This window comes from Lissotriton vulgaris, chromosome 6 (assembly GCF_964263255.1).
Source record: "Lissotriton vulgaris chromosome 6, aLisVul1.2, whole genome shotgun sequence".
Taxonomy (NCBI): domain Eukaryota; kingdom Metazoa; phylum Chordata; class Amphibia; order Caudata; family Salamandridae; genus Lissotriton; species Lissotriton vulgaris.
Genome location: NC_141694.1, coordinates 601,793,283 through 601,813,979, shown reverse-complemented (window position 1 = coordinate 601,813,979; position 20,697 = coordinate 601,793,283). Strand labels below are relative to the sequence as shown.

The 20,697-nt window shown below is 47.5% G+C and overlaps 1 protein-coding gene across 1 annotated transcript in view; it reads right to left on the bottom strand.

Annotated features, from left to right (window-relative positions):
* The window catches only part of USP45 (ubiquitin specific peptidase 45), a 2,087,971-nt gene that overhangs the window by 400,317 nt on the left and 1,666,957 nt on the right, over positions 1-20,697 (bottom strand). The window contains exon 14 of the mRNA XM_086926622.1: positions 15,146-15,791. Within this exon, the coding sequence (XP_086782748.1) occupies positions 15,146-15,791 (646 nt within the window). The remainder of the gene's footprint in view (positions 1-15,145; positions 15,792-20,697) is intronic.

Genomic DNA, 20,697 nt, shown 5'->3' with positions numbered 1-20,697 from the left:
GGCTGATGGAAAGGATTTTTGGAAGTATGGATGATGTCTTGTGTTTTCAAGATGAGGTATTGATTGTGGGGAAAGACGACAAACATCATGACACCATATTGGATGAGGTTTTAAAATGGATGGAAAAGAATAGACTGACCATAAAAAGGGAGAAATGTCAATTGAGAAGTGAAAATGTAACATACCTAGGTCATGAAATATGTAAAAATGATATTAAGCCTAAAAAGAACATTGTTGCTGCTGTCAAAGATGCTCCTGTTCCACAAAATAAGGATCAGTTTGTCTTTTTTAGGGCTCGCTGAATATTGCTCGAAGCTTGTCAATTGATTTACTGAGATTGTTGAACAATTAAGATTCACCCCTTTCTTTCCTGTTTCTTTCTTTCAATCATCCTTTGCCTAATTTCCCAGAAAGTCAATGTAGAGGCGATTAGCTAAACATATATCTAAAGTACCTGTAATCATTGCATACATACTACGTTTGGCTAACCCGTGACAGAATTGCTATTGTATCTGTTTATAAAACCTAATAAAATACTTTGAAATCAAAAAAGATTACAAATGAAACAAGCATTTACAATGCAATAGGTCTCGCATTGCAGAAAGTTGGAGCTATTGCTGTTGCAAACAATAACGCAACGCCAATAGCTCAAACTTTCAGTAATCTGGAACAAAATAGGGTACATTAGGAGCTGACCGTGCCAAACAGTAGGACTTACTGGGAAGATGGTGTCTGAGTAGGAGCTACCACTTACTTCTAACCCCCTTGGTGGCGTAAATAACACGGTGGGTGGCCACAAGTATGCGTTGGAGCTGCAGCTGAGTCCATGACGGTCACAGCATTCTTCGGTGGGCTTCTTCTCCGACCTTCTGTCAAGTCAGACTGCGAGGGCATGCTTGCAAGTCGAAAGGAAAGGTATGTGGCGGACGCTGGGAGACACGGCTTCTGCTGACGGCGGCGGCAGGTTCGGGGTATGCCTACGGCCCATGGTGATTGCCGGGAAACTGCAAAGTGTTCACGACTGGAGCATTGCGAGACACAGACTTAGTTAAACGTCTATTCAGTTTCAGTGGCTGCTGGAGGAAGGGGAAAGCTGCAAACAACCACTACTGCCTTACAGATACGGTGTGTGGGCTCTGATTCTAAAATGGATCTAAACCAGCAAATGGTTTGGTTATAGGGAGGGTGTGAGACCTCAAAGGTGTTAGGAAGCTGCAGCATTGGGGAGGGACAGTCTGGGGCCACTAGCCACTGGGAGCACAATGTGTACTAGAACAGCAGGGGTTCTGCTAACAGGGTTGAGGTGACATGGCAAAGCAGACTAAGGCTATTTACACAGCTAGCGCTTTTTAACAAACCCGCCGTTTCTAAGCATTATAAATAACATTTTACTATGACACAATGTATAGTATTTCGATGTATCCACCAAGAAGAAAAAGAAAGCTGCAAATGCGATGGGCGTATACCGACTATATTTGCCATCCCACCAGCTCGTGACGAGTGAAACAATGTATACTCACTCTATGCACCTTAACTTAATGTCAGTGTTTTATAACCGCCAACATATTGCTTTTTTGCCAAATTAGAGCGTCATTTATGTATCTGGAACCCGGCATTGGATACTTTGGGAAGGTTATGTGCTAAGCACGCTGTTAGTAAGGTTATATTGGTTTTAAGGACAAAAATGGGGCAGTGACAGCAAAGTAAAGGTGCAAAGCAGGGTTGAAATGCACGGGCAGACCCGAGTCTGAATACACACTTATTATACACTGGAACAGTCAAATTGGAAGGGGTTTGGGGTACCTTGGCAGAGCTGCACCAGAGTCAGGGTGTACTTACGGAGCACAGGTGGGATTAGGAGCGGGGACGGGGTGCGTTGGTAGAGGTGAGTGTGGCTCAAGACTAAGGTGGCAGGAGGGAATTTGGATCAAGGCTGAACTGCAGTGCCGAGACACGCATGGATGTGGCTGAAATGCAGGGTTGAGTTGCACTGATGGAGCGGACTGAACCATGATGGAGGTGCAATGAAAGATTCGAGTGTGAATCATGGTTGAGATGTTTAATGTTGGATGGGTTCCTACATGTACGAGACGGGAGGGGTGTTGGCAAGCTTCCCCCTAACTCCCCCACCATGGTTATGGTGGTTGTTGCTGCACTCATGTGCAGGGGGGGACAGAAAATAAAGGAGGGCGAGGTTCGGCGGCCCGCACCCCCTCGTGGTCCGTGATCTCCTCCACGAGTGACGTTCTTATGGGGACCCAGGACACACTGCGTCATCAGGCCTGTTGGCGCCCCATCACATTGACCCCGACACAACAGGGTGCAATGAGAAAGAGCCAAGTCTGAATTAGCGCAATGCCGGAGCTTGGTGGGGCCAGGTGAAGGGCTGCGGTGCGCTCAGAGAGGACTCTATTAGGACTAAGGTAGAAGGGCAGAGCTGAGTGCCTCGGGTTTGAGGTCCAATGGTAGAGCTGAGTCGGGATCAGGCTCAAAGCACACTCACACTGTGCTTCTCACGTACTGCTGAGAGACTTTTCAAGCACTAACAAGACTGTATTTCGTTCACATATTCGACTATGTGGAGAACTGCATATTTGAAAACAATTGTTTGGTGCACGGATCCACCCATTCCTAATTGCCCTTAGAGACGGCTGACACTAGAAACTTTTAAGTGAAAATCAGCCTAATGAGCGGCACGATGGCAGAGTAGATCCCGTCAGAACAGTATGCAGATGTCTGACGCACAGCCGCCATAGTAAAAGTTAAAGTGCACACATGATATTTTCTCAGCATCCTTGCCAGCCGTACATGCGCAATCCGTGGGGGTGGAGTGTGGGGATGTGGGGGGCGAGCGATCATAACATTCGTGCAAGCTTCAAATGCTTACGAGGGGGGGGCAGCAGTAACTCACAGAGGAAAAACCATGGTGCCGCCATTGTGTTAAAAAACAAATACTCATAAAAATAAAAGCATGGGGCAGTGTTCCGCGCCGTAAATAATAAAACAAACGAGCGGCCACCATTATTCTTGCGGCACAATGGCGGTGTAGATCACGTCAAAACAGTATGCAGATGTCTGACGCACAGCCGCCATAGTAAAAGTTAAAGTGTACACATGATGTTTTCTCAGCATCCTTTCCAGCCGTACATGCGCAATCCGTGGGGGTGGAGTGTTGGGATGTGGGGGGTGAGCGATCATAACAATTGTGCAAGCTTCAAATGCTTACACAGTGACTCAGAGGAAAAAACATGGTGCCGCCATTGTGTTAAAAAACAAATACCCATAAAAATAAAAGCATGGGGCAGTGTTCCGCGCCATAAATAATAAAACAAACGCGCGGCCACCATTATTCTTGCCCAGGCGTGGGTGCGCACTGCCTACATAAAACAAGCCCGCGAACGGTGTGAATGGTGCGCGCGCGCCACTGCGACACACGTGACGGCCTATTGGTGTCTATTACGCGCACCAAGCGCGTAATAGACACCAATAGGCCATGGGGGGAGCAATGCGCCCGCATTTGGCCTATTGCATGCTGTCTTCATTAAAAGACGCACGCAAAGGCCAATAGCAGCCCACAGAAGGAAAAGCACACGCACAAGCGTGTGTGATTCCGAGGGCAGCTTACAAACCCCGTTTTTCGATTACAAAATGCGCTCGCGCTGCGGAGCACTGCTACGCAGTGCAACGCAGGGCGCGAGCCCTAAAAAGGAGCCATTTTTGACTGGAATACGAATTGCGACTTTGCATTTAACAAAATAAAAAATAGCATGGTTAGTGCTCCTACCCTTGGTCATTTTAATGTCAAGGATAAAACCTACATTACGACTGATGCCAGTGCAGTAGGGATTGGTGGTGTTTTGACTCAGTTAAGTAATGTGGAAGAAAAGATCATTGGTTTGCATCTAGGAGATTACGCGATGCTGAGTTATCATATTCACAGTGAAAAAATCTCCAGATGAGGATCTGGAACACCTAGTGCACTGCTCAATCCACTCAAGAGAGTGCGTACACCTTTACTCAATAGTCAACATATATATTAACACACAATTACAAACATACGCTCAAATGTATTCAATAATTTCGTCACAGGAATGAAAAAGGTAGAGTCTTCAAACGAAGCGCTGATGCTTGATTGTTTAATTGTTCATGGGGATTTGTTGTCATTCACATGATCCGTGAATGTGGCATCATCATATCAACTTAAAAAATCCCAATGCATTTTGGGCACATCTTGCCCTTCATCAGGGGAATCTGTGAAAATGTATACAGTACATTACTGCAGGCGTAATTCAAAGGAGCGGATAAACATTAGCTTACTCAAGAGGTGGGGCTTAGTCATTGACTGTGAAAATCACCATCAGGAGTGAGGATAAACAGATCGTTGTGTAGCAGAACATAAGAACCAGGGACCAGAAAAGGAAAACAAAGATATGATAAAATGCACCAATCCCAGTATTGACGCATTATGATATGCAGACTGAGTGAGGAAAATACAAGGTGATAAGAGACTAAAAACAATGTGGTGAGAAACTGAAAAAAGGTAGGAGCTCGTGTCAGTAGAAAAAAGAGTGCAATCAGGGAAATTGTCCCTTACATGAACTGGGTAGCTTCAAGCTACAGCCATAACCGGAGTGCAGCTTGGGCAGTAAGCCCTAAGGGGCTATGTCGAGAAACGTAATTCGAGCAGCTAGTACGTTGCGGTGGTGGTAACTATGTAAATAAACACAGACATAAGGCTGTTCAATGAACAAAATGTGTTATAGAGTGGCGGAGAACTCAAGGTTCGCACACCGGCGGGACTTACCCGTCCGTATAAAGAATGCCGCTAGTTGAACTAAAACGCTTAGTCGGGGGAAACACGCCTGCATAGTAAAACACAATGTAAGATTGCCGGACTATCAAGGTCCGAAAACACTCGCGGCGGTAGCGCTGGTGAATGCATTAACACACCGGGATGAAAGTACACAAAGTGGCTCGGCAACATAGGGAGATGCAAACTGCTGTGTGCGGGACACTCTGTGGAAGCGGAAATTCCGGACCGGCTTATAAAAAACCAACAGTGGAGAAAAGAGATGTGAAAAAAGAAGACGGACTAGGGATCTAAAAAGTGTCAGCCAACTGTTAAGGGCGAAAATAGGATAGAAGAACCCAGGAGTGTGGGAAGCGATGACACGACTCAAAAAGTTGAAAGAATGAGAAACTGGGTACCCATAAAAATGAAAGCATGGGGCAGTGTTCCGCGCTGTAAATAATAAAACAAACGAGCGGCCACCATTATTCTTGCGGCACGATGACAGAGTAGATCACGTCAGAACAGTATGCAGAGGTCTGACGCACAGCCGCCATAGTAAAAGTTAAAGTGTACACATGATGTTTTCTCAGCATCCTTGTCAGCCGTACATGCGCAATCCGTGGGGGTGGAGTGTGGGGATGTGGGGGGTGAGCGATCATAACAATTGTGCAAGCTTCAAATGCTTATGAGGGGGGTGGGGGGAGGCAGCAGTAACTCACAGAGGAAAAACCATGGTGCCGCCATTGTGTTAAAAAACAAATACCCATAAAAATAAAAGCATGGGGCAGTGTTCCGCGCCGTAAATAATAAAACAAACGCGCGGCCATCATTATTCTTGCCCAGGAGTGGGTGCGCACTGCCTACATAAAACAAGCCCGCAAACGGTGCGAGTGGTGCGCGCGCGCCACTGCGACACACGTGACGGCGTATTGGTGTCTATTACGCTCACCAAGCGCGTAATAGACACCAATAGGCCATGGGCGGAGCAATGCGCCCGCCTTTGGCCTATTGCGTGCAGTCTTTCATTAAAAGACGCAAGCAAAGGCCAATAGCTGCCCACAGAAGGAAAAGCACACGCACAAGCGTGTGTGATTCCTAGGGGATCTTACAAACCCCGTTTTTCGATAACAAAATGCGCTCGAGCTGCGGAGCACTGCTATGCAGTGCAACGCAGGGTGCAAGCCCTAAAAAGGAGCCATTTTTGACTGCAATACGAATTGCGACTTTGCATTTTACAAAATAAAAAATAGTATGGTTAGTGCTCCTACCCTTGGTCATTTTAATGTCAAGGATAAACCTACATTACGACTGATGCCAGTGCAGTAGGGATTGGTGGTGTTTTGACTCAGTTAAGTAATGTGGAAGAAAAGATCATTGGTTTGCATCTAGGAGATTACGCGATGCTGAGTTATCATATCCAGTCATTGAAAAGGAGACCCTAGCATGCAGTTGGGGGATAACGCATTTTAGGTATTTTGTGTGGGGTTTGCCATTTAAAGTGCGTACGGATCACAAACCATTGGTCCATTTATTCAAAGGAGGGAAAGGCATGGAGGGTAGTGTTACCCCTAGAATTTCCAGATGGATGTTTTTGGTACCTGAATATAATTTTGTGGTCGAGTATGTTAAGGGTCTAAAAAACGTGGTAGCTGAATATTTATTTAGCATGCCAATAAAAAGTATGCATACAGGTGAGGAAAATGTGATTGAAGAAGTGCTCAGAGGAAGTAGTGAAGAATTTGCTTTTAGTAAGGAAGAGTGGACGAGTGCTATGTCAGATGATGAAGTGTTACAGCAGGTGCTAGGTTGTGCCTCACAAGGATGGCATGAAAATGTCATTGAAGATGCTCGGTTTAGGAATTTCTACCATGAGGAAAGTGAACTGAGTATATGTGATGGCAAGCTGATGAGGAGATATCAGTTTGTGCCACCAGGGGGCTAAGGAGTAGAATTGTAAATATTGCACATGAGGGGCATTTGGGGAGGAATATGACTAAAAGAAGAGTGCGACAGTCATATTAGTGGCCAGGCATGGATGGTGATATAGAAGATGCAGTGAGAGAATGTTGTGCTTGTGCTCAAGCTGATACAACGAAAGTTTAGACAAACTCCCTTGGCATGTACAACATTTCCTAAACGCCCATGGGAAAGAGTAGCGATTGATTTTTTAGGACCAATTTCCAGACTTCGTTCTCACGACAAATTCTTGATGGTTATAGTTGATTACCATTCTAAATGGTTTATGGAAAGAGTATTTTTAAATGAGGGAATTCCTAAGATTTTGGTATCGGTAAATTGTGTTTAACTGGTTTCGAGAGAAATGCAAGAATTTCTAAGCAAGTTTGGAATTAATAATGAGAGAGTTGTCATGTTTAGACCACATGCAAATGGTTTAGTTGAAAGAGTCAAATGATAATGGAGAACATTCAATTATCACTTGAAAATGGCTTGCCATGGCGTGAAGAGCTTAAAAAGCTTGTGTGGCCGTATAGAGTGACACCACATTCTATAACAGGTGTTTCACCATTTATATCTCGTAAGGAATGTGAGCCAGGAGTGAAGGAAGTCCCAGGTTGGTTAAAAAATAAAGAATCTGTGTGGGTTGGCTAACTGCTGTGGAGAATAGACTGATTCAACGACAATGTGATGCAACTAAATATTATAATGCTAAGAAATGTGTTAAATGTCTTGATGTTAAAGCTGGAGATTGGGTGGTTGTAAGGCGTGGTGGAATTGTCCTAAAAGGTGACAGCACACTGGAGGAGCTTCGCGGGCAACCAAGACGGCCGCGTAAGCTCGGAGCTCCGCGGACCTTCCGATCCTCCGCAACTATCCTGTCTGAAATCCTGATCCACGAGGGTGGATTTTTGTTGCTGATGGTCCACTGAGGCGAGAACCGTTTTCAGATCACGAATCGGTGTTCCCTACGCTGAGCTACGTCGAGTGGGACTCCGTGCCAGCGCAGTGCCATTGTCTCTCCGGAATCCGTCACTATGCACGACCGACCTGCGGAGTGCCTGCCTGTCGTCTTCACCGGTGGGGTGTTGTTTCTCACAGTGCGTTCTGGAGACGGCCTCCTACTGTCCGGCCCGGACAAGATCTCCGGCTCATTGGGCTCGGGTTTGCCTGGCACAGCCCTTTGTCCCCATCGGACCTAAACATGGCGGGCAGAGGGGACCCCGACAAGACATCGGGCAAAGGCGTCCGCGGCAAAACACAGCAGCAGCAGAACAGGATTGAGCGCTATACCCAGCCAAAGACGCCACCTGTTACCGGACCCTCTGCCAAGAACCTCCCGCCCTCGGGCTCGCTGGACGGCTCGGAGCCTACCCTGAGCGACATCATGGGGGCCATCACTAGTTTTCGGGCGGACATGCAGCAACAGCATGAAGTCCTTACACATAAAGTGGACACTATGGCCGTCGACCTGACTCTCATTAGAGCCGATTTGGGCAAAACTAACGATCGAGTCAAGAACCTGGACATTAAGACATCCAGCCTGACGGCCGACGTCTCGGACCTACAGACAGAGGTCCGGAACCTGCAGAGGACCGCGGAACGATTCTCAGGGCGGTTGGAGGACTTTGAGAACCGTGCCAAGCGGCAGAACGTCCGCATTGTCGGGGTACCGGAGGGTTCAGAAGAGGCGGCGACGGACCTCCTTGTAGAAGACCTGATCAAGACCCATCTGGCACCGCCTGGTCTTAGCAACTTTTTCTCGGTGGAGCGAGCTCACCGAGTGCCGGGCGGCCCGCCGAAGTCGGGCATGGCGCCTAGACCCATCGTGGCCCGGTTGCTCAATTTCCGAGACAGAGACGCGGTCCTGCAGGCTTCCAGACGACATGGACCGCTTAAATTTCAGAACGCCGACGTCCATTTCTATCCGGACTTTACCAGGACGGTACAGCAACAGCGCCAGAGCTACGCCGGGGTGAAGCGACGACTACGGGACTTGGGGTTCAAATATTCCATGATGTTCCCTGCCAAGCTCCGGATCGAACATGAGGGCCGTGCCCTCTTTTTTGACTTTGCTGGAAATGTAAGTGACTGGCTGGACACTTTATCGCCGCGCCGAGACGCTCAGGCTGAACATGAAGGTGGTGCTGCTGGTGGCCCGGACCTATGAGATTTGGCTCTATAGTGGGTGATTCATCGTTTGTTATTTCTGCCTCTTATGACTATCGGATCTTGCCTTATTTTACCCTGTTGACTTTCCTGTCTGTACATGGAGGGTGGCGGGGGGTGTTCGCGGAGATTCCTTACTCCTCTGGGTCTCTTCTTGTAGAGTAGTTATGGGGCGACAGGCACACTGCTGGTTGGGGGGGCTTTTCAGTCATATGGAGGGGTGCAGGGTGGGGGGTGCAACTATGCAAGTTTATTTGTTAGTTTGTTCTTTCTCTTTCTCTTTCTTGAGGCAATGGATTGTGCTTTTTATTGTTTACTTGATGATTGAGTTGGTTGGGGTCGGATGGGGCGGGTTGTTGGACGATGGGGGGTAGGAATTTAAAAGTGCTTAGCTGGAATGTTAATGGGTTGGGTGACCGAGTTAAGAGAGGGGTGGTAATCCAATTAATAAAGAGACATATGCCCGATGTTGTACTTCTGCAAGAGACGCATTTGGTGGGAAACTCCTGCAAGGCCCTAAATCGTAAGGGCTACAAAATGGTTGCCCATTCTGGGTTCTCCTCGGGTTCCCGGGGGGCGGGCATCCTTGTGCGTGCGTCCCTTCCCCTTGAAATAGACGTCACTGTGCTTGATGATAGGGGACGCTACGCCGCGGTTGCGGGAAGGTGGGAGGGGCGCTCCTTAGCGCTGCTTTCGGTCTATGTTCCCCCGGGCCTCCAATCCAGCACCTTTCAAGACCTTGGTGGCGCCATCTTGTCCCTGCCTGCGGGCTTACTGATCCTGGGGGGTGATCTCAACTCAGTCTGCTCTGGCGCCCTTGATCGCCAACCGCCAAGGGACCTCCGGAGTTCCCAAATGTGGCTGCCGACCTTTCTCGACTCCATGGGTCTGGTGGATAGCTGGCGACTGCTGCATCCCGTGCTCCGCCAATTTTCCTTCCTCTCCAGTGCCCATGGGAGTCTGTCCCGTATAGATTATGTCCTTACCCTGGCGGCACACTCGCCTGCCGTGTCTGAGGCCCGTTTTCTGGCGCGAGGTGTTTCTGATCACTCTCCGTTGTGGGTCTCGTTCGACTTTGGTATCGTCCTGTCCAGCCGTCCGGTGGCGGTGAATCCTTGGTATTTCCGCAACCACAAGACGCGCGCACTCCTAGCCAAGGCCATCGACTTGTATTTTTCCGAAAATATTGGCTCGGTTGGCTCGGCGGTCACCCTGTGGGAGGCATTCAAGACTGTGTTGCGGGGTGAGGCCCTAGCCTTTGGGCGGTGTTAGCAAAGCTTGGGTGTGGACCGGGCTTCCTGGGCTGGGTGCAGCTTCTTTATGCGTGCCCGCTGGCTGCTGTCACAGTTAACGGTCGCATGTCGGCTTCCTTTGCGCTTCATCGTGGTACTAGACAGGGCTGCCCCCTGTCGCCACTCCTGTTTGCGCTGGCCCTGGAACCACTTGCGGCCATGTTACGCTCGCACCCTGACCTGCATGGAATCACCTGGGCCCCGGGTTTTGAGGATAGGGTCTCCTTATATGCGGACGACATCCTGCTTTATCTTACCTCTCCCTGTAGGTTGCTTATTGTGGCGTGCGACGTACTCCGGCTGTTTGGGCGCTACTCGGGCCTGATCATCAACTGGGCCAAGTCCTCCCTTTACATTCTCAAAGGAGACACGCCGCGCCTCCCTAGGGGCTGCAATATACAGCTGGCCGGGCAAGGTTTTAAATACCTGGGAATCTACATATCGGGTAGTCCTAAGGCGCGGTATGACCACAACCTACTCCCTCCTCTTCAACGACTGCGGAGGGATGTTGATAGTTGGCGCAAGCTTCCGCTTTCTCTCCTGGGCCGGGCGGCATTGTTCAAAATGATGTCCCTGCCCAGGTTTCTGTATGCCTTGCAAAATACCCAGGACCTTGTTCCGGCTCGCTATTTTAGAGAGGTTGAGAGCCTGCAGCGTGCCCTGCTTTGGGAGGGTCGGCCTCGCGTCGCCATCCAGAAGCTTACATTGCCGTGGTATGACGGGGGCATCGCTCTACCAGACGTACGGCGGTACTATTGGTCTTCTCAACTTACTGCCATCAACCATGGCCTTTATGGCCCTGCGGACAGTCCGGGTTACGCTATGGACAGGTGGCTTTTGCGTGGAGGCAACTACTACCGCGCTCTGTACTCCAGGTCCTTTGACCGGCGTCTTACGGGCCCGACCAAGGCAGCGGTCCACACGTGGCGGACGATTACCAAGATACAGGGCTGGCAGGGCAGACTGACGAGATTCACCCCTCTGTATGACTCCGATATCCTAGGCAAGCTATGGCACACCAAGGGCTTTGATAAGTGGGACCTTATAGGTATCTCAAGGGTGGAAGACATGGTAGCTAAAGGAGAGGTTAAGACTTTTCCCCAACTACAGGCTGAATACCACTTGGGTGAATCGGAGTTTTTCCGCTACGCCCAACTGAAGCACGCGCTCACTGCTGCTAGACCTGAGGAGGGTGAAATCCCTGAAAGCTCCCCCTTGGAGGACAGGATTCTGGACGGCCATATGCCTGATAGCGCCATTTCTTTGTCCTACAAGAAGCTGATCAATGTTAGAGTCGACCTCCTCCAGCGCCTGCGAGAACAGTGGGTAGCCGACGGCCTGGAACTGGACGACGAGGACTGGCAGAGTGCTGTGTCTTCCCCTAAGGAGGTCGCCATTTCCTCGCGTCTGCGACTAGTGCACTTCAAGATCCACCACCGGGTGTATATTACCGGCCCCCGGCTTGTGCACATGGGCTTCTCGCCTGATGGCTTTTGTCGTCGTGGCTGTGGAGCCCTTGCGACCTTCATCCATATCTTGTGGGAGTGCCCTGTCATTGCCCCCTACTGGGAGAGAGTACACCGAGTAATGAGGGAAGTGACTGGAGTTGGGTTGGCAGCAGAGGCGCGGAGGTGCCTCCTCAACATTTGGGAGCCGAATGACTACAACACGGCGCAGACCCGTTGGGCTACCCTGGGCAACATGATTGCTAAGCGAGATATAGCACAGAAATGGGGTTCTAACACGGCCCCCCTGGTGGTGCAATGGAAGGCCAATATGGACTGGTGTATGCTACGAGAGAAGACGGTGTACGCTGCCAGGGGGAGGCCTCAGACATGGAACAAGGTGTGGGGGGCGTGGAATGCTTACAGGGGTGACCTGTGCTTACCACCAGAGCCTATTCCTCGCGAGGAATCCCTGTCACCGTAACCGATGACGCCAGCTATTTTACACTTACTGTCATTCTCCTGCTTTCCTTCCCCCCCCCTTCTACATCCTACTTTCCGTTCTTTTCTAGATTCTTACCTTACCTCAGATGCCTCCTACTGACTCATACGCATTTCCTTTTCTCCATTGCCTTTCTCATGCGCCCTTTGGCGCTTCTTTCTTGGTTTTTGTTATTATATAAAATAAAAACAACCTGCAATGTCCTGATGTGATTCGTTTTGCACTTTACTCCTCCTGATACTATGCTGCCTTGCCTCCGGGATGTTAGGCTGAATAGCTGTGTGCTTTGATACAATAAAGGTTTTAAAAATTTAAAAAAAAAAAAAAAAAAAGGTGACAGCACATTTTCTGCACCAATTCAAGTGAAGTCTATAAAAAGAGATATTGTTGTTCTGTCTAATGGTTCCGCTTGGAGTACTGGAAACATTTGTAAATGTCATGCTCCTTTGCCTGCTCTTGAAAATTAAATCTTTTTTGTACGTTTAAAGCAGTATTTTCAACTGTTATGCTATTTCTCTTATTATTGAAAATGTAATGTTTATGATTTTATATTTCATTAATGTTATGAGAATGTATAAGGAGGAGGATCTGTGGAGTTATCACCATGCATTAGAATGTTGCTTATGTTGCTAGGTGCTAGGATAGAATGCCATCCTTTTAATAGATTGTATTGCTGGAAGCTGAGCTGGAGGTACCTGTAAGTATTCCTCATTAAAGAATACCTGTCTTCACAATTCATGTAAAAGTGGGTCATAACACACTGTCTTAAGCAACAATCATTCCGTCTGGATGTGTTAGCAGTGAGTTGTGGGTAGTACAAAAAATGCACATAGTGTGCCTGGGCCTTTAGTTAGTATATGTATAAGTCAGGGGCCACACATTCAACCTCTTCCTTTGGTCTGGTAAATGTTTCCCAGTAAATTGTCCACCAACTCATATTAGCCTTGACAATATCATCCTTAATTTAGTGAATATGTTCTTGGGCAGTTGAATAGGGATGTTAAGATTAAGTACAGAACTTTGGGCAGCACTACCATTTTGACAATATAGCTTCTGGCCATTCATGGGGTAGGGTGATACACCTCTCCATTTGTGTTTCCAATTTATCAATTGCTCTGCCATACGTTTTCCGTACTGTATCTCCTATGTAGCAGCAAACATGTATTCCCAGCTACACAGCAACTACCACCAGCATGATCTTATCCTGACGTCGTACCAGGAGGACACAGCATAGAGCTACCCAGCAAAGCTTAGCCCATGGGCGGACAGGAAACCTGCATAAACAGCCTGCTGAGCTTCAGGCCACTTCTACTTTTTAGGCCCCTGCCTTTTCCTGCCCTGTAGGAAAGAGTCAAGGTTCAGGCCAAAACCTTCATGGGTCCAGTCCAACTCTTAAGGCCCAGGAAGAACGCAGGCCCAGGACTCCCATTGTGAAGCAAAGAGTGTGCACTGAGACCTAATTTTTTACTTAACCTCCCAAACCATAAGTAACAGAGGGTCAACACACCAACTCCCAAAGGCCCATCTAATGCCCCCTGGTTCCACCTGAAGCTGACTAAAGCAGGCTGCCATGTACTCAGTCTGAGAAAAGCAGGCCTCCAGGCCCTATCTATCTCTTAACCATCCCAGCTCCACCACATGAAGGGAGGTCTGCACTGGAACCAGCTTGGCAGCCCTCTGATCCAAAGCTTCACTGACTCATTGCGAAAGTTTGACCAAGCCATCCTGGGTTACAATGCGTAGTCAGTCTATGACATCATATGAAGCAGCAAGGAACAGGTAGGAACCACTTTATGCGAATTATTCAGATTCTTTCTACACCAAAATTGAGTCCTTTATGTGCCACTACAATCTAGCTCTATTGCAGGGGCCTGGTCCAGAAGGCAGACAAGGGACTCCTAGACGTTGTTGACGGAACTCCGTGAAGTGAAAAAAACTCTGCAGAATACCCCCAAGCGACTGAGTGCGGACAAACTGCAGTTTGTGCTGATCTTCCAGCGGTTACCGTTGGGGAGCGCGTAGTGCAGTGGAGTTTTCTGCAGAAAACTCCACAAACAAACTCCGCGAATGGAGCAGAGTTCACCACCCGGGCCTACTTCATATGGCAGAAACATTGTTCCTAAACATTTAATTAGCCTTATTTTGGTTACTTTGTATACCATTTTGACTAGGCTCATTTTAGGTTCCAGGCTACAATGTCGCGACAGAGTTTTCCTTTGGGTGTGTTGATTTCAGGCTACTGTTTTACGCCTTTGTGATAAAGCATTCTCTCAATGGAGAGAGTTTTTTTCCTCGTTCCAGATTAGGTCAGTTTTTAATTTCTAAACCAAATCTGCTTCCCAAGACTCCTATCTATGTAAATGGAAGGTCTTTTGTAGCACTTTAAATGTGATACTGTATGTCCTTTTCACAGATTTTTCGTCGTTTTTTGTATCATTTAGGACACGCAGAAGGTAGTCTTTTTGCTATCTATTTCTTTAATATTGCCTGTTTACAGGTTCTATTCTGTAAACCCGCTTAGACGTAAATCATCAGGCAAGGAAGAATTTCACAGAAACTCTTTATATTTATTTTACCATTAAAAAATATCTTCCACAAATAACAATCTAACCTCTTGCCCAGAGCTTTGTACTATATTTCCGAATTGCGTGATAAACCAAATCCAGGCCATGGTTGGCTGGGAGAGGTTATCACACTATCTAGTGCAAGGCATTGAGATTACAAGTAAGTATTCAGTTTTCAAAGTTCAAGTGTTTCTAATGTAGACCAATTTTACTAGACTGGCAGGCTTTAAAATCCTACATTTAATGTACATTTCACCAAAAATGAGTCCCTTGATACTAACCAAGCAGTGTTTCAAGAAATGGTGGGCCAAGATTTTGTACATCCCAATTTAACTCTGAATGCTGCAGCTCTGTCATGCCACATGACTTATGTAAATATAACATGCAACAATATTACAGAAAACAAAATACATTAAAAATCGTACCACTGCCGGAAGAGCTCCTTTTCCTTTCATTCTTGTCCATGCATCTCTCACATAAAAGCTTGTTGTTTCCCATCAGAAGCTCCACTGATGTGAAATGGTAGAGACACGACTGTACAGAGCACTCCTTGGAGATGGCAGTGTAGCCGTGGGACAGGGTCTGAAAAGCAGTCAGGGGGTTCATGGCTACAGCTGACCTTGCCACTGAGGAAGCAGACCTGTTGATAAAACACCACCCTTCCTCTCCAGGGGTGGGCTCTAGGCTGCTGAGGCCGAGTCGGGAGATGGCGCTGCTGAGGTTCTCTTCATCACAATCATTATTACTGGTTTTGCCAGACGTCCTTTTTTCAGAGCCCTGGTCTGTGTCGACGCAGGGCAGGACAGACACACCATCGGCTCTTTCTGGTACTGACTTCAGTGAGCTTTCGCACTCTGAGGCCTCACTGTCCGCATCCAAGCTGCTGCCCCCTTTCTCACTGCCCTCCGAAGGAGTCCCACTGACAACAGCATCAAGCGTGCCATTTACGTTTTCATCAGTCAGAGTCCCGTCGTCCCCTTCACAAGTTCTATTTTTCTGCTGCATTGTAAGACGACTCTCATCTTCGCATGAGGACACCCTCGTAAGTTCCCTTTCTTGGTTTAATAAATTCTATAAAACAAAGATTGAAGACACTGTGTTAAACTATGCATTCAGTTTATTTGTGCAGACATCTAACATGCAATTTTACTGATTTACAACTCATGACCAGGTGTTGTGTATGTAATTATTTGTGTTCCTGTATTGGAATAAACTCTTTAAAACTCTACATATTCGTGGATTTTACTCAACAATGTTGGCGACGCTCTTCAGGAGCACAGACACACCTATTTCTGCTACCTTTCGTCACCTTTGTTAATTCCTTGGATTGTGCGTGCACAATAAACTCTTTGGTTTTAATCGTATGTATTGCGCATGATTGAATGTCTGCTGGTTTGGTTGTGGAAAGACATTTATCAGCGTTTTACTGGGAGTGCTGGTTTTTCCCTGCTACCCCCGCCGAGTCTACATTTTTCACAAATTCAACTTTACCTACCTGCATTGGAACCAGGCCCGGTTCTAGAGGGTGGGCCGGGTGGGCCAGGCCCACCCAAACATGAGCCTGGCCCACCCAAAGAGGAGCCTTGGCCCTGGCAGTGAGGGCTTGAAGGCAGGCGTGCAACGCACAGGTCGTGTCTGTCAGCCCGGACCGAGACAGATTCCCGGGCGCGCACACAGAGACAGTATTAGAGATTATCATAGCCCCACACCCGAGTACTTAACAGGTCTTTAAAGACCATTAACATGTTAATGAGGCTTTGTTTATTTTTTCACCCCTTCATCTCTGTATGGTGAAAGGTGACAAATCCTTTCTTTGACAACGGTAACCTTTTTCTACTGTTCTGCTGCGTTGATATTTATTTTTCTATGCAGAGCAGGAGAAAATAAGTTTGTTTATTCCCAGTCACCTTTCCTAACCCCTGCAGTGGCTTATCACATCAGGCTGTGAGACAAAGTTTGACTAATGGAGTAGGTAAAAGAATGTTTTATTACATTTTTTTCTTTTTAAACTCTGCACAGGCCCAGCAGGACACATACTTCGTGTGCTACATTTAAACAGTTTTTATCAATATTGTGGCCAATGCAGGACAACAATAAAACGATACAAAATGCCCAGATAACGCTGGTGATTAATGATCCTGCTGCAGAGCAATCATTTGTTTCTTTGTAGTTTTTAAATGCAGATGAACTGTATTTTATGTGGATAGCTCAGTGAGTTACTGCCTTTGTCACAGAGATCCTTGTGTTACTTGCAATTCAGAAGTTACAATCCTAACATAGGACAGTAACCAATGAACTGTCATCTAAGAGCTGCATACAAACATGAATGGTATCGTTAAAACTTCACTTTTTTGTTTTGTGATATAGTTAGAACTTACTCAGTCTTTCATTATTCTAATGTTGCTAAAATGAGTATGTTTGGGCAGATGTACATTTTTATCAGTAAAGCTGACCACCATGGAATACTCTTTAAATCCTAAGCTTGTGTTTCCCCATATTAAACCCTTTTAAAATATACTGCCCACCAGTATGGATGACATGATTCATACACCTTGTAATCCTCATTTGCTTAAGTAACATTCCCTATAGGCTGACTTACATACTTGTATGATTCATTGTCTCTGTATAATGTGTGTGTGATGTAAAGTACTGACACACACTACACCAGAGGTCTTCAATCTGTGGGGCGCGACCCCCAGGGGGGTCGTGGAGTCCTGGGAAGGGGGTCGCAGATTCTGTTGGAGCGTGCAGCAGTTCCTGGCGTCAGGCTGATTGAGGCCGGGTGATCACGGTGGAGGCCTAATTCACGCCTCATTAACAAGTAAAGGTCCTCTGAAGACCTGTGAAGTACTCGGGTGTCCCTTTCTGTGTGTCCCGAAGCTGTTTCAGCCGGGCTCACTTACACGTGCTGGGGAGTGGGGGGGGGGGGGCGGGGGGGAGGGGAGGGGGGGGGGAGGGGAGGGGGGGTCTGGGGGAGGAGGCTGTAGCCCTTTGAGTTTAATCAATGGACTTAGCTGTGGGGTTTATTTTTATTTTTAACGTTTTATATAGCGCTAGCTTAACCCGTAGGTATCAGAGCGCTTTACAAACACACATAGCAAACAGCAGAAGGACATTACAGTCATTGGTTCAAGTCCCACATACCTGGCGCCTGTGCAGGAGAAATGTGCCTGAAACTGTTCTTCACCGTGAGGTGTTTATACAGCCTGTCTGCCCCCCCCCCCCCCACCCCCCCCCCCCCCACCAAGCAGGGAAGCACAGAGATGCCCTCCCATGAGAGAGGAAGAAGGAAGAAGACACAGAGAGATACTGACCCCACCCGCATGAGAGAGGCACAGAAAAGGTGGGTGGATGAAGGATGAATGTATGTGTGGATGGAAGGATGAAGGGTGGGTGGATGGATGGATGGATGGAAGGAAGGATGAAGGATGGATGGGTGGATGTAAGGATGAATAGATGGATGTGTGAAAAGGTGGGTGGATGAATGATGAGTGGATGGATGTAAAGATGAAAGGGTAGATGGATGGATGAAGGATGAATGGATGGATGTGTGAAAAGGTGGGTGGATGAATGATGAGTGGATGGATGTAAAGATGAAAGGGTGGATGGATGGATGAAGGATGGATGGATGTGTGAAAAGGTGGGTGGATGGATGGATGGATGAAAGGGTGGGTGGGTGAATGATGAGTGGATGGATGTAAAGATGAAAGGGTGGATGGATGGATGAAGGATGGATGGATGTGTGAAAAGGTGGGTGGATGGATGGATGAAAGGGTGGGTGGATGAATGATGAGTGGATGGATGTAAAGATGAAAGGGTGGGTGGATGGATGGATGAAGGATGGATGGATGTGTGAAAAGGTGGGTGGATGGATGGATGAAAGGGTGGGTGGATGAATGATGAGTGGATGGATGTAAAGATGAAAGGGTGGGTGGATGGATGGATGAAGGATGGATGGATGTGTGAAAAGGTGGGTGGATGGATGGATGGATGAAAGGGTGGGTGGGTGAATGATGAGTGGATGGATGTAAAGATGAAAGGGTGGATGGATGGATGAAGGATGGATGGATGTGTGAAAAGTGGGTGGATGGATGGATGAAAGGGTGGATGGATGAAGGATGTATGTATGGATGGATGTGTGAAAAGGTGGGGGATGAATGATGGGTGGATGGATGGATGAAAGGGTAGGTGGATGGATGAAGGATGGATGGATGAAAGGGTGGATGGATGAAGGATGTATGTATGGATGGAAGGACAAATAGGTAGATGGATGAAGGATGGATGTATGGGTGGATAAAAGGTTGCATGGATGAATGATGGATGCATGGATGGATGTGTGAAAAGGTGGGGGGATGAATGATGGGTGGATGGATGGATGAAAGGGTGGGTGGATGAAGGATGGATGTATGGATGAAAGGGTGGATGGATGTATGGATGGAATAATGAAAGGGTGGATGGATGAAGGATGGATAGGTGAAATGGTGGATGTATGGATGGAAGGATGAAAGGGTGGATGGATGAAGGATGGATGTATGGATGGATGGGTAAAAGGTTGCATGGATGAATGATGGATGGATGGATGTGTGAAAAGGTGGGTGGATGAATAGATGGGTGGATAGGTAAAGGATGGACGTATGGATGGAAGGATGAAAGGGTGGATGGATGTGTGAAAGTGTGGGTGGATGAATGATGGATGGATGGATGTGATGAGGTCTAACAGGCGCATTTATGGTTGTCGATAGTTGTTGATGATGAGGAGTACCAGTTTCTAGAATCTTTTGTCGTAAGGGGGTCCTTACGCCTAAAAAGGTTTTACAAGGGGGTCTCGGCATCAAAAAGTTTGAAGACCTCTGCACTACACTGATATGAGTAGCGCTATACAAAAAATGAAATGCATATGAGAGAGGGGCTACGTAAAGATGAGGGGCACTGTTGGAGGGTGGCAGTGAGGGAATCCGAGGAAGAGGTCATGGGGTGGGGGAGCTAGGGAGAGATGAAGGGCACTGGTGGGGGTGGTAGTGAGGGAGTCAGATGAGGAGGTCATGAGGGGGAGGGGCTACAGAGATAAGGGGTACTGGTCTTCGAGGAGGAGGTCATGAAGGGGAGGGGCTATGGGGGATATGAGGGACACTTGTGGTGTGAGGAATTCCGAGGAGGAGGTCAATAGGGGCGGTAATGGAGGGATGAGGGGCACTGTTGGAAGGTAGTAGTAAAGGTATTTACGGAAAAAGAGGTTAATGGTGCGGTGCCAAAAAAGACTTTCGCATCAGTCATGGCCTTTCGGTTTTTGTTTATTTAATTAGCAGTCGGGTCATAAGGGCTACTGTGGAACATACTTTAAAACAGAGGTCTTCAATCTGTGGGGCGCGACCCACAGGGGGGTCGTGGAGTCCTTGAAAGGGGGTCGCAGATTCTGCAGAGTGCAGTTCAGGCGTTGGGCTGATCGAGGGTGCTCACAGCGGAGGCCTAATTCACACCGAGGTGTGAAAAACATTCAAGCCTCGTTAACTAATAAAAGGTCTTCTAAAGACCTGTCAAGTACTCAGGTGTGGCTGTGTGTGTGTCCCTGAAGCTGTTTCAGCCGGGCTCACATACACAAGCTGGGCAGGAGGGGTGGGGGGTGGGGGGCTGGGGGAGCAGGCTGTAGTGTGCATCATGCAAAGCATTATCCTGATATTAAAGGTAAGCTTTAACAGTTTGGGATAATCTTTATTCTTCTGTGCTGAATTACTGAATTGTTCAATTAGTCACTCTTCCTCCACATAACCAGGGTTGGTGCCTCAATATAGCGGGGTAAGGTAGCAGACTACAGGCGCTATCTAATGGTGGTGCCAAATAACAGCAAAAGTCCCCAAAAAATACGAACACATTTTCCTTGTATTAAAAGGTTTTCAGTGGCAAAACAGAATTTTTCCTCGATTGCTGAAAATTCTTGTATTGTAGCATATTTAAAGTTATAGTAATGTCAAAGGGTAAC